This window comes from Plecotus auritus (genome assembly GCF_963455305.1).
Source record: "Plecotus auritus genome assembly, chromosome: 2".
NCBI lineage: Eukaryota > Metazoa > Chordata > Mammalia > Chiroptera > Vespertilionidae > Plecotus > Plecotus auritus.
The window spans coordinates 126420494-126435167 of NC_137771.1; the positions used below are offsets into that span (position 1 = coordinate 126420494).

Consider the following 14674-nt stretch of genomic DNA (forward strand, 5'->3'; position numbering starts at 1 on the left):
CCACACTTCCAGGAAGATGTAGCCATCCACACTCAAAACTTATTGTAGAAATAGTTAGGGAACCACCTGACTTTTCAAAGAAGGCTTTGTTATGAATTCCAAACAATAACTTGGGACCTCACCTTCCTGGTCTGTTAAATTAAAGATGCGGGCTTCATGATATGCAGGTGGCTTCCAGAGTTAACATATTAGGTTTGCTTTTTTAACTGAAAGATCTAGAATCTTGTTAATATTGGAGTTGGCTACAAATATAAGAATGCACTTTCAAAAGGAATATTAAGCAATGAAATATTTACCTCAAAATGAAAATATTAAAACAAAATGATCTTATATCTTAAAATAAAAAACTAACAGTAAAAATGCATAGTACTTGTTTTACATCTCCTTATATAGCAGATGTCTTTTAAATACTTTGTATAAAAAAAAAAGAATGTGTCCAAGCATGCAGTATATTCACTCTTTAATGACAAATGCAGTGTGAGTTCATTTAGCATTTTATGGTTTACAGGGGTAGGGAACCCTTTTCCTGCCAAGAGCCATTTGGAATTTTATAACGGCAATAGCGTGCCATACAAAATTATCAACTTAAAAATTAGCCTGCTATATTTGATTAATCATTTAATTGACTCACCCCTAATGCTTTGGCATGGCCAGACCCAATGATTTTAAGGGCCTTATACAACCCAATGGGCTGCATGTTTCACACCCCTGGTTTAGAAGAAACTCTTAAATACTCAAAAAGTGAACCAACTGGACCCCATCATCCAGCTCTACATTTTACCAACCATGTGATTTGAAACAAGTCATTTAATTGAACTTCACTTTAATAATTTTGAAAAGAGAGTTCTATCTGCTTCACAAGGTTGAGATTAAAGGTATTCATTCATCTAAAGGGATTATTGAGCACACCTGAGGGCCTAAACTCAGTGCTGAGAGGAGTCTCTTCTGCCTTCAGGTGCTTAGGACTTCCGTGGGTGGGACTGATGCACCAATAAGTAGCTAGAACACAAGGTGGTCATTCCTCCTCTAAACTGGTTTAAAGTGAAAACCCCTGTCAGCCTGATTCGGGGGTCATGGAGGAAGAAAGCCTTGTAGGGCAGGGACTGTGCTCAGGGTTGGGGACAGAGGGTTTGATACTAGCCCTTTATGTGACATCTCTTCTTCCTAAGGGCCAGCAGGTCACATAGGTTACACAGGTTGAGTCAAACTCTGACACTAAGCTGGGAACAAAATTATCATATTCTTTTTGGACCAAAATACAGTCAGCTTTATTTTTTTTAAATATATTTTTATTGATTTCAGAGAGAAAGGGAGAGGAAGAGAAAGAAACATCAATGATAAGAGGGAATCATTGATTGGCTGCCTCCTGCATGCCCCCTACTGGGGACGGAGCCTGCAACCTGAGCATGTGCCCTTGATCAGAATTGAACCCGGGACCCTGGAGTCTGCAGGCTGACGCTCTATACACTGAGCCGAACTGGCTAGGGCTACAGTCAGCTTTAAATAGTTACTAGTATTTGTGACAAATATGCCTATTCTCCTTTGGAAGATTTATTTATACTAAATAATGCTGAAACTGTATTCTTTTTCTCTGTGGATCATCCTATAAATACCAATTGAAGGATATTATAATCTAGATTGTTGTTGTGTTGGCAAGTTACATATACATAGCCCATTGCCTCCGCTGAAATGTAAGAAAGGAGTGTGAGCTTCAAAATTAGTCAAAGGAAAACAAGAAAAGAAAATTAGTTACCATAACATGCCGTTTAATTCTAATTACAATTTTGTGGAATGCTAACAAGTTTATTTTGCCCCCATTTAAATTCTAGGCACATTCAAAGCAATAATCAACCTCCACAGCCCCCGGTTCCACCATTAGGTTACATGTCCGGAGCCTTGATTTCTGATTTGGAAACAGATGTTCCAGATGATGATGCTGATGATGAGGAGGAGGCTTTAGAGATCCCCAGGTCCCTGAGAGTGCTAGAGCAGACACCCGGATCCAGTATGGACAATCTGGATAGCTCTGTGACAGGTAACAGAACGAATTTATTAGGAATAACGGACCTATTTGTAACATTAAAATGCATCAAAAATCAAATTCTTTTTTATGTAAGATTTATTCTATTCCATTTATCTCAGTAACATTTTAAATAGGCTAATATTAAACACAGAACTCAAAAAGGATTTGGAAATATTTTTGCTTTGCTGCAAAAATGATAAGAAAATTTCATGAATTTTAAAAAGCTTTAAATACATGAAAGAAAACTCAATTATATCCAGGGTTTTCATGAAAAGTTCACTCTACTGGAGAACCAAGTCTATTATATAAAAACCTTGACTTTTAGAAATGATATATTTTATGTAACAGGAACGACATACAAAGTGAATGCAATCTTAATATGATTTTTGATATTTTATTCTGTAAAATCATTCATTGATGAAAAAAAGCAAGTGTTCAGAATAAGTATTTCTAAGGTTGCAGGGCTATTATTTTTGGAGTGAAGAAACTGTATAGAGAGATAACCACACATTTATGCATTTCATATTGTTGGATCCAATAACGGCTTCTCTCCTAAGAAATTTACTGCTCTTTACTTCTCTGGCTTCCTCTGGCCTTGTTCACCGAGTGGAAGGCTGCAGGTGGTACTCTAATAGGATGGTCTCAGTGCTGAAGCCTATTTCCCAGGATTAAAATTTATCAAATTTTGTCAGAAAAATTTAAATCCTAATATATACACAATGAATATGGAGAAAAGTAAAAACGTCTTTCTATTCAAGTAGGTACCATCTTTTACACACACACACACACACACACACACACACACACACACACACACGTCTCTTGCATGACCATAAAGATGTAACTGCTAAAAATGTAAGTTTGCCTTTGCATGTCATTGGGTCTTCTCAGGCAACCTCACAGGCATGTACATGCACATGGTGATGACCCTGAGGTAAATGTATGTAAGAACCAAATATTATAGAAATCAGCATGCTAATGAATATTATTCTAACATGTTTATGTTTCTTTCAAACACATGGCTAGTTTAATGGTGCTAAGTTATGTGGGCAATATGTTTTTAGGAGAGGATGTTGATCTTACCAAAAATTACTGTGAGTTCTAAATGTGTGTGTGGTGTGAGCAAATTAGTCATTACTTTCACCTGAATTCTCTGTTAGAGATTTTCATTTTCATGAAATTAATGACCATTTTTACTAAATAGAAATAACAGTGATATTCCATTCCCTGAAATTCTAAAGTCAACCAAAATGATAATGCAATTATACCATAGAGGTGGGCTTCTAAACCTGTACATAAAATTATTCAGGATTGTGGATATATTATATTCCAACAGTTGCTACGTTAAAGAATACCAGCAGTTAACAAGGTATAGAGGCCATATTTATAAAGAAACTAAGTATATTAATTTCAAATATTTTCATAGCAACTAAGACATTTCTGAGGAATTTCTTAAATTTTGACATAAAGTTTCATGAATGGAAAAAGCAAAGAAAAATGGAAAATATCAGTAGGTCCATATTTCATGAACTCAGTGTCTTAGTCTGGTCAGGCTGCTATAACAAAATACCATAGACTGGTTGGCTTAAACAACAATAATTAATTTCTCAACATTCTGGAGGCTGGAAAGTCTAAGATCAAAGTGACAGCAGATTTAGTTCCTAGTGAGAACTCTCTTCATGATTCACAGACTGCTCTCTTCTCTCTGTACCCTCACATGGCAGTTAGAGAGCACGCTCTCTGGTCTCTTTGTAAGGTCACTAATCCCATCAGGAGGGCTTCACACTCATGACTTCCTCTGAACCTGATTACCGCCAAAGTCCTCTCCTCAAAGTGCCATCACATTAAGTGTTAGGGCCTGAACATATGCATTTTAGGGGGATACCAACATTCAGTCTGTAAAACTCAGTAATGGAAAAATGTATTTGCCATATTGTTATATTATTTATAAATTCTCACATCAAACACTTATTGAATGCCTAATTCTTCCAACCACTCATCTAAGAATTGAGATTTAATAATATGATAATAATAATAATAATAACTTGCACATATATAATCCTTAATAAGTGAAAGGCACTTTTCTAAGCAGTGGCCTGTGTTTTTGTGTGGCCCTTAGTGAGCTAACAATATTTCTTACATTTTTAAATGAATATAAGAAAATAAGAAACAATAAAAAACAAAGACTGTATGGCAGAGAAGGCAAAGCCTAAAATATTTAGTGCCTATACTTTTTCCATTTATGAAACTTTATGTCAAAATTTAAGAAATTCCTCAGAAATGTTTTTATCTAAAAAGTTTGCTGACCCTTGTTCTAAATTTTAATGTATATTAACTCATTTAATCATCACTTTATTTTTTATTTTCAGAATTGATAAACTACATAAATATATTTTTATTGAATTTATTGAGGTTACAACAGTTAATAATACAGGTTTCATGTGTACAATTCTATAATACATCATCTGTGTATTGTATTGTGAGTTCACGACCCAAAGTCTAGTCTCCTTCCATTACCATTTATCCTCCTTTTACCCTCTTTGACTTGTCCTCAACCTCCCTTCCCTGTTTATTCTCTTTTATAGAAAAGGAATTGAGTCACAGATGGGTTTAAAGTCCTTTTCAATGTCACATAAGTGGTAGAAGATTCAAAATCAGTCAGTCTTATGCTAAAGACTAGAGGCCTGGTGCATGAAAACTCATGCACTGGTGTGTGTGGGGGGTGTCCCTCAGCCCAGCCTGCCCCCTCTCACAGTCCAGGAGCTCTCTGGGGAGCGGGCCTAAGCCGCAGTCTCGCCTCCCTTTCTGGAAGGCGACCAGGCCAATCAGGGGAAGGCGCCACCCCCATCACCCTGCTGCTGCTGCCACTGCCAGCCGCCATGGCTGCCAGCCCTTGGCCCTCGCTTCTTAGCACTGGCCCTGACCCCTGCCCACTGGTGGGTGGGTGGGGCAATCTGGGGCCAGGCCAGCTGGGGAAGAGACTGTCGGAGGTTGAGACACAGCAGGTCACACCCCATCTAGCCTCTGTGGCTACCTCTGTGGAAAAGGCAGCACTGAGACCGGGACCGCGCAGCCCCCTCTCCTGCTGCCTCTGCAGAAGGGGCCATGGCACTGGACCGGCCTGCACCTCCACCTCTCCCACGCTGCCGGCCCTTGGCCCTCGCAGCCACTCCAGCTTTGTCCGGAAGGACATCCAGAAGGATGTCCAGAAGACGTCCAGTCTAATAGCATATTACCCTTTTATTAGTATAGATAAATTATCATAATCCCTGCTCTGGAAATGCCCAACTTTTTCTAATGTCTGGATGTAGCATATTTAAGAGGAAAATAATTTTCCAGTCTATTACTTAACCTCTCTCTCTCTCTGCCCCCTCTCTACATTTGAATAAATAGAACATGTAATTTTATCCCTGAAAACATTAGTTCTTACCCTTATACACTAAACCAAGATCAAAAATAGTAAGTTTGAGGAAAAAAAACCTTTATTTTTCTCATATTTATTTCTATATTCAAGAATAGTTACTCATTCTAATAAAATTCAACTCTATCAGCACATTTTTAAGGAAATCTCATTTTTATAATTTTAATTTATTCTTGGAGTTTAAACCTGTTTGGTTGTAAAAAGCATAAAGATGTGTCGATCACAGCACAGTGCACTCAATTTGGGGCTGGAAAGTGAACATGCAGGATTGTGTTAGTCTTCAGGAATATGCTTGAAATATTTCTTCATAAACGCCAAACCCACATTTGGGTAACAGGATGGGAAGCCTTCAATACTTCTTTCTGTAACGTTTATGGTGGGAGTCCAGTGTAAGTGTTTCCTGAATTTAATGACTCCACCACAGGCAAAAAGAAATGGAAGGCAATGGGAGAGGAGGCAGGAGGAAAATGTCCTACAAGTGGAGCCAAGATCGGAACTGCCGCATTGATCACAGAAAGTAACACTGAGAGAGAGTGCTGGGAAGGGAAATGGAAAAAAAAAGTTTCCTTCTCTGCTGGACCCCACAGAAATACCGCAGCTGAAAGGAAATTGTGACTCTATATTTTCTGTACTTTCTGTACTTTGTCTTTTGAGGTTTTACTTGAACTCCCAAAACAGATCATTTTGAAATCAATAAAACCTGGCAGCCTCAACATCTTATTGGACCACACAGCTTTTAGAAAATTGGCCACTTAAACGTGTGACCTGACTCCTTGCTTTTGTTGCAAAAAATGTAAGGAAAACATTTCAATATTAGGGAAATTTCAGAAATATTGCTAAAAATATTGTTCTTTTCTTAGACTACCTTCACAGCTTTGCTGTATTATAAAAAAATTTAAATATAAACTTCAAAATGTGACAGATAAAAGGAGAACATCATCTGTTTAATTTTTATCTGAGCGGAACAAGTTAGCAGGTGTGAAATGTCCAAAGGGAGATATTTTATAATTGCTTATTTTACTTTCTGTATGTATTACAGATCTTTCTCTCTGAGAAATGTAGGTGGAATTGTTTCATGTTCAATTTTTTTTTTTTTTGAGTGAAAGAGGGACCTCTAAAGATTAGACATGTTTTCCTACGTCTAGGTAGAGATCAATATTTGGATTGCTTTGTCCAAAGGCACTTATAACTGAAGATTTTGTTTAACAGACTAGAGGCCTGGTGTATGAATTTGTGCATGGGTGGAGTCTGGCTGGCCCACCCCAATGGGGGCCTATCAGGTTGGGCAGCAGGGGGGAGGGTCCGCGGGAGGTTGGCCGGCAAGCCCTGGCCCTGATCAGGGTGTTGGGGGCTGGTCGGTGGCTGGGCCAGGGTGAGGGGGCTGATCAGGGTCCGGATCCAGGTCCGGTTGACTGCCGCAGTGCATGTCATAGCCACCAGTCGTTCTGGTCATTCTGGTCATTCTGTTCATTCTGCCATTCTGGGTGCTGGGCTTTTATATATGTAGACAGTTAGACAGATTGTACTTAATTGGAAGATTTTCTGGATTAAATATTGACTGACAAAAACAGGGGATAGCCAATTTTTGTATCTCATAAAAATGGTAATGCAACAATTAGTATAAAGCACAGACTTTAGCGTATTGGATCTAAGGATAAGCATTTATCAGCAAGGAAGGATTTAGCATAAAATCACATGTAAATGAATTGATGACTGATCATAAATTAATTTTAGTGCTGAGCTGTAATAGAGACACAGCAAGATATCATTTTATCATGGTATTTTACTGCTCATTGACATTTGAGCAACAACTTAATGACCTGTATACAGTTCTTTAACAGCTGGAATAAATATGGGGGGTTATTTTTATTTTTTTACCTTTCAGCAATTTTGAACCTGAGATATTTGGAAAGATTGAAAATGTAAACATAGATAAATTTGGCTATGTGGCATAAATTAATTTTTCATTAAAAGTTTCAATATATATTGATTATGTTTGGGGCTATAACATGTCAAGTTGCTATGGATTGGTTGTAATTTGTAAACATTCTCTACCTGAGCTGTTTTACTTAGAATAATTTTAATTTTTATATTTACATTAACATTTATAAAGAAAACCAATTATGCTTGCTTTCTAATTCATGAATTAGTGTTTTTATTTTCTTCCAATAGTTTTTTTTTTTTTTGCTAGTTTATATAAATCTTTAGGCCATTCTTGATGTTTAAATCTAAAGAATGGGAAAGAATGGTAACCCTAGGGAGATGAAATTGCCCAACATGGCCAAATCCCTATGGCTCACATCTCTTCAACTCTGAAGTTATCTACTTTATTTCTTTGTTCTTACAGAGAATAAGAAGGAAAGAATAGCTGGTGTTCTTTCTATTTTCACAAACACTTAAACCCATGTCTTCCATGCTACTCTCTCTTCCCAGGGAAGGGAACAAAATCACGGAAAACTTCATGAGTAACTGGAATTTCTGAGCACATGGCAAGGAGTATTAACATTGAGATAAATTCAGAGCAAGAACACAGAGGCAGGAAAGCAGTTGCATAGTTTAGGGTTTGGCAAATTTGTACATGGAAATCCTCATATAGAGGGACTTACTGTCGCAGGAAGATGAACAGGGGTCCTTTGAAAAAGTCAAACTAAACTTTCTGTTAAGAGATCTCAGAGGGTGGCATTTCTTTAGTGACACTGTTGTGGTGTAGGATTTTCCCTAAGTTTTACATGTTCAGAGATTAAGTTTGTCCAAATGCTAAACCTCTGGAATAGAACCACACAGCAAGCCAACTTGAACAACCAAAAACACCAACCAACCAACAAACAAAAACAGACCCAACTATAGTGGAGAAAGAAACATTTTTAAAAAGAGGGGAGGGGGCTTTGTACATTAAGATGAGTGAGTATGGATAGAAAAGTCAGAAGAAAATGTAAATTGCTACCTAATGTAACATTGTTGTCTTAATTTGAATAAGATACTGATAAATATCAATATTCAAGTTATCAAATCATAGTCAAGATTGATATATATTAGGGGCCCAGTGTACAAATTTGTGCACCTTGAAAGAAACTGTGGGCTGAGAGGCTGCAGTGGGCATAGGGGCGGGTTTCAGCCCATCCTCTGCACCCCTGCCTGGTCCCTCCCACCACAGCTCCTGGTCCCCTGTCTGCCTGCAGCCCCGCTCCTGCCGCTGCTGCTCCCACATGCTGCTGGGCACCGGCCCCGCTCACACCCACTGATGGCGTGGAGCGATTGGGTCCAGTGCCAGCAGCAGGTGCAAGCGGGGCAGGTACTGTCAGCGAGTGTGAGTGGCAGCTGCTGCTGCGATCACCCCTCAGGAGCAGGGGGAGGTGGAGAAGCCCTGAGGGGCGATCGGGGCTGACAGCCACCACTCGCACCCACTGATAGCGCCAAGGGGCCAGTGCTGGGTGCTGGCAGCAGGTGCAAGTGGGGCTGGCCCCGGCAGCAGATGTGAGCACCAGGCAGGACCGCAGCATGAGGGAGGAAAGAATTTTCAGTAACCACCAGAGGCTCACCCAGATGACAGCAACTGGTGCCCCACCTTGGTCTGGCGTCCCCACTCACCTGCTCCACCATCCTGCTGCAGCTGACACCCGCCATGTTCCGTGTGCACCCCTGGTGGTCAGCGCACATCATGACAACCGGTTGTTCCATGGTTTGGTCTATTTTCATATTAGCCTTTTATTATATAGGATATTTTTTATTCTTTTAGGTAATTACATCACTGTGTTTTCCATTGTCCAAGTAATTGACAAGAGTTGACTAACATTGTATTTCTTATTTAGTGTTTTCTAGGAGTTCTTATAAGCACATTCTGTAACTAAAATAAGGTAATTGCTAGGAAATTACACATGGAATAGAATCACAAATAGAATTTATAGTGAATAAAAAAATGTTTAAGATATTTAATTTAATATTCTTGATGTTTATGGAAATGTCTACTGTGCAATGTTCCTGTATAAGAGATATAAAAGTGAATGAGACATTGTCTAGAAGAGGAAACATATATGCAGCAAACTGTAGTTTGTAGAGACCTGATGTGCTACTGTGTGAATACTGTTTGAAAAACACAGGAGGCAGAGAGATTGATTCTCCTTTAGACAGGGTTGAAGGTGAAGTGGAATCAGGGTGATCAAAGAGATGATATTGATTTGGACTTTAAAGTTTCACAGTGGTTAATAGAGTCAATCACAATCCAGAGGTGTGTGAGTAATGTTATATGAGTGAGGCAACAGGACTACACAGGCTGTAAGAGGAAATGGGGCTGGAAAGGTAGGCTGGGCTCGATATTGAAGAATCTCAAATACCTAGTTTGGTGTTTGGATGTGGCATTGGCGAACTAGGTAAGCCCTTGAATGTGATAAGTGTTTCAGAAAATTAATTCAGTGACAATGAGGAACATAGAGGGACTAGAAAAAATCAGTTGGGAATGAAATTGAGGATGTACAAAAGGAGATGCTTGTTTGGAGAGTGAGTTTCAGATAGTTGACACAGATGTGTTCACAGATGTTGAGTAGACATCTAGAAACATGGAAAACAGAACATAGGAGGGACTGGCCTGAGCTTTCACGGGTTTCAAAACTATCCTCGGTTCCAGGGTTTTGAATTCTTTTGTGATTACTGATTGAATCACTTTGATATGTTTCTTATCTACTGTAACATTATATTGCAAAGCCCCGTGCATCATTTCTCCTTTCATTTTGGACTGTTGGTCCTTGACTTGCGATTATTAACTCAGAAATGGTTCTCTCAGAGGAGGCTCAGTTGCTGGTGTTATCTCGGCTTTCTTTCAGTGGCCTGTGTCAAGGGAATTTGTTTTGAAACTAAAAAGTGTATCTCTGTGCTTTTGGCAAATAGAATCAAAACTCTATCTTTTTCTGCTACACTTAACACCCTTTTAACTTCTCAAATCCTTCCAACCTCTTCAGTTTCTTTTTCCTCTGTCTCGAAAGTGCATGAACCCGTGTGATTGTATCCTGGCCCCTTTACTAAAAAAGCACAAATGCTTCATCATAGCAACACTCCTAACTACACTTTTGTCTCTTAAATATTGGAGAAAAGCAGAAATAAAACTATGGCACTTGACTTTAATGTCTTGTATATAAATATGTGTTTGGTTTATTTAGAAACCTTAAGTTAGTGTTCCATAAATATTTAGTTCTTCTGTTTTAAAAAATTTTGAATAAGCAACATTTGGTACTTTAATGTGTTATAAATTAATGGTATACCAACTGAAATAAATATTGTAATATTAATTTTATTATGTAATAGATTCAGGAATAGATTCAGATTTCAATGTGTTTAGTCTAAGAAAAATATATAAAATTATAAATGACTTGATAAAAACTAAGAATAAAAGTTATTTCTCAGTATCTTCATATCTTGCAGCTCTTTGCACATAAAGCTGGTTTTTTCCTCTATTGCCATGTTGCATTTTGCAGAATGCCAGTGATATTCTTCATAATGGTTAACTTTCTAAAATAAAAATTAGTACTGAAGAGAAAACTGAAGTTCCTAATTAAAAAGCAAAAAAGCATAGTGAGTTTTGAAATTAATAGGACTTTCCAAAGATACATATTTCTTATTTTCTAAGTCTATTTGCTTTGGTATTATTTATACATGTTTTGTTTATGAATGTTCACTATTTTTTTCTGCATAATTAAGTTTTTACTTTAAAATCTTGAAATAATTCTAACCCTTCTACAGTGTACAAGTGTAGATTTTAGGCAAATTATCATTAGAGGTTGCATTAAATTAAAAATATATTCACACTATTTCTTCAACTGAGTTCTTAATATGTTTACTTTAAATACACTATAATTTAGTTCATCAAAAGTGTTCTTCTCTGAACTGTTGACTTAAAGTATACATAGCAATTCTTTCCTGGAAAATGATCATGTGTAATAATTTTAACGGTAAGAATGGAACCATATGGAACATGTTTTATTCATGTGTTGCAAACAGATACAGGTTTTAAATGAGCCTCATTCTTCTGCAGTGGGAATACTTAAAACATGGGTTATGCTTGCATGTGGCTAAAGAAGTCAGATGATACCAGATTTATGTCAAGGAAGACTGAGGAGTTGAAGAAGCCAGCTTGTTCATTCACATAGTGTGTGCAGATGAGCTCTCCAGTATCTACAACTCACTAGACAACATTTGTTTTTAGGTTCAATGGTAAATGGATGGGGCTCTGCATCTGATGAGGATCATAACTTTTCTAGTCATAGATCTAGCGTAGGTAGCTCCTCAGATGGCTCCATCTTTGCCAGCGGCAGTTTTGCACAAGCTCTGGTGGCAGCAGCAGATAAAGCTGGCTTTAGGCTGGATGGAACCAGCCTTACAAGAACAGGTTGGTAGACTCTGGGTCAACACTCTTTGCATGAGAGAATCTAATCTTGTTCTTTGGACACTGAGCTATTCTTCTGTCCTTTCTCCCCAGTGAGTCTGATTGAAGGGATTTCTTTAGTATGCATGACCACAGTTTGGATGCTTAATTACCAGAACTCTCTTCTGATGCTAGTTTTGCAGATCCAAGAATAGGCTCCTACTCAACACTTTCCAACCTTTATTTCCTTTTCCCTTCACAGTTCTGCTGATTAATTGGCATATGCTTCCTTTTTATATTACAGCAAAGCTGCAACTAAGACTGCCATTAAATTTTCAATAACTCACACTTAGCAAAATTCTCACAGAATCAATAATATCCAGTGATTAAAATTATTCAGCTTTTATCTTCATTACTTTCCTTTGCCCCATTTCTTTCTGCAAATGCATTTTCTGGGAAGGCTTTCTCAGCATGGGGTGAATTGGTCTAAGGCTGTCAGTCTAACAATTTAAACGGCTGGTGGTATTATTACTAATTTGGCTGTTAAAATGTTAATCCAATAACATTGTGTTTTTTTTTTAAGGATGCTAATTAAAGATACATCGACTGCATTTGCAAGTTGAAAAAAATTATGACTATATGTGTGTTGGTTTTTAATATAATCTACTTTTGGCTTGTGATAATAATAAATAATAATATAAAAGACCAATTATATATTTCATATAGCTGATCATCCCCCCAAATAAATGTGGGATTCACTCTAATAATAGATCAGTAATTTGTTATCATTTGTTTTACTGAAACAATATAATTTTGGCATGATGCATGTTATTACATGACTATCTATACTTCTTAAATGCATATATAATAAGGACCTAATATATAAATTAAACTTAGCTACCTTATAAAAAACTAATGAAATTCTAAATCCATTTTTCAAATCTTAATAGTACCCAAATAATAAAGTAAAAATGATTTTGACCCTGCACTAAATTCTCAGGTTATAAAAATGAGTCTTGGAAGTTGTCTTTGAAATATATCAAGACTATTTTCTTTCAGTGTGCATTAGGTATCTTTGAATGAAATAAAAAGATTATCCAAGCATTGCAAAGGTTTAGTTTTTATATAGCATCTGGACTAAAATATGTTGTAATGTAATGGTTATTTGAATTTTCTTGCTTTATAAGGCATTAAGTCAGAAACGTTATGTTGCCTGAGTGATTTTTGTGGCAGAGCTATGAGCAGAGCAGTGAGAAAGTACAAGGAAACTAATAATTAGAGGGCTAAGTGCATTTCTTGCATGTATGCTAATAGCTAATAAAACATTAAGCAATATTCTCACACTGACATAAAAATATAACTATATTTTATGCAATAATTTTGTATGAAATGACACATGCACAAGAGAATATATATATGCACATAAGCCAACCGTATCTTACCATAATATTAAAATTAAAAGATGTTGAAAATGGATTAGCTAACCTTTTCCCAGAGTAAATTTCCCTACACAGGTTCACTAAGCCACAAGAAAAGGGCATAGCACATTTCATTTTTCAATGAGAATTTGGAGTCTGCTCAGATACAATATTATCCATTAGAAACACCCATTGTACTGTGGATATACAAGGTGGTTTGAACCTGCTCTCTATCCTGTACTATACTCTAATGTTATTGAGCTTCTGCTCAAAGAAGTACAATTAATCATGTATGTGTATGGGCAGTAAGGTCAATTTAATATATGTGTCTGAGCAGATCTTTCATGTAAAATTTTAGATGTAATTACAATAGGACATTTTTCTGTACTCAAAGAGAGTTTGTGGGACTCAAGGGTGAAATTTGATTAAGCAAATAAGACAGCACATGATTTTTTTTCAGAAATAGCTTCTTTAACTTTAAGAAGTAAAAGCTGCATGAATTTGCAAATACCTATGAAAATATTGCTAAGATTATCAAGGTTAAATAAAAATACAATCACATAAGATCATGTGGATTTGTTTTATATTTATTTGTTTTAATTTTTCAGTGGGTAGAATGTTGGTTATTAAAAATTGGGCAAGACAAATGCAGCAAGGCATACATTTTTCTATGGAGATGAACCAGTGTCTGTAATCTCCAAATAGCATCTCCAGGCAGGTTTACAAGTTAGAAAGAGCAAAAACTACAAGACAGACAGAATCAGAGTCTTAAAATAACATTCTCCATGTCCCCTTCCCTTTGTTTTTTTGTTTGTTTGTTTGTTTTTAGGCAAAGCCTTTACCTCCTCTCAAAGGCCTCGACCAACCAGCCCATTTTCTACTGACAGTAACACCAGTGCAGCCCTGAGTCAAAGTCAGAGGCCTAGGCCAACTAAAAAACACAAGGGAGGGCGAATGGACCAACAACCATCATTGCCTCATCGAAGGGAAGGAATGACAGATGGTAGGTTTGATTCCTTCTCTCCTGTCTCCTCACTGATTGAGGTTAAAGTGGCTATGGTAGATTAGGCATCCCTCATTATATATCATGGCAGAAAAACTGGAAATGTGGTCTTGTTTAAATAAAACACCTTTTTTAACAATTTGAAATTATTTCTATATTACCAAGCCCAAAGAAGTAGATGCCATACTACTTTTCAATGTTGATTTTTCTACCATTTTGGAATTAACTATTAATGCTTTATAGTGAATACTAGAGGCCTGATGCACAAAGATTTGTGCAAGAATGGTCCTTCCTTCCCCTGGCTCCTGGCACCACCTTTGCTCTGGCCTAGAGCTTCCTTTCGGCCTTCCCATGCTGCCCAGAGGCCCGGAGCAGCGGGGGTGGTGCAGAACGCCTACATCGTCACCATGGCGATGATGCAAGCGTCCTGTCCCTCTCCCGGCCACTCTGTGCCTGT

General features: G+C 37.5%; 1 protein-coding gene across 15 annotated transcripts in view; it reads left to right on the top strand.

The window, feature by feature from the left end:
- ROBO2 (roundabout guidance receptor 2) overlaps positions 1 to 14674 on the top strand; it is a gene marked incomplete at its 3' end in the record, with an annotated part of 1552622 nt that overhangs the window by 1521735 nt on the left and 16213 nt on the right. For all 15 annotated transcript variants that reach the window (XM_080654546.1, XM_080654549.1, XM_080654547.1 and 12 more), the window contains 2 exons: positions 1830 to 2035; positions 14044 to 14217. In XM_080654546.1, the coding sequence (XP_080510672.1) occupies positions 1830 to 2035; positions 14044 to 14217 (380 nt within the window). The remainder of the gene's footprint in view (positions 1 to 1829; positions 2036 to 14043; positions 14218 to 14674) is intronic.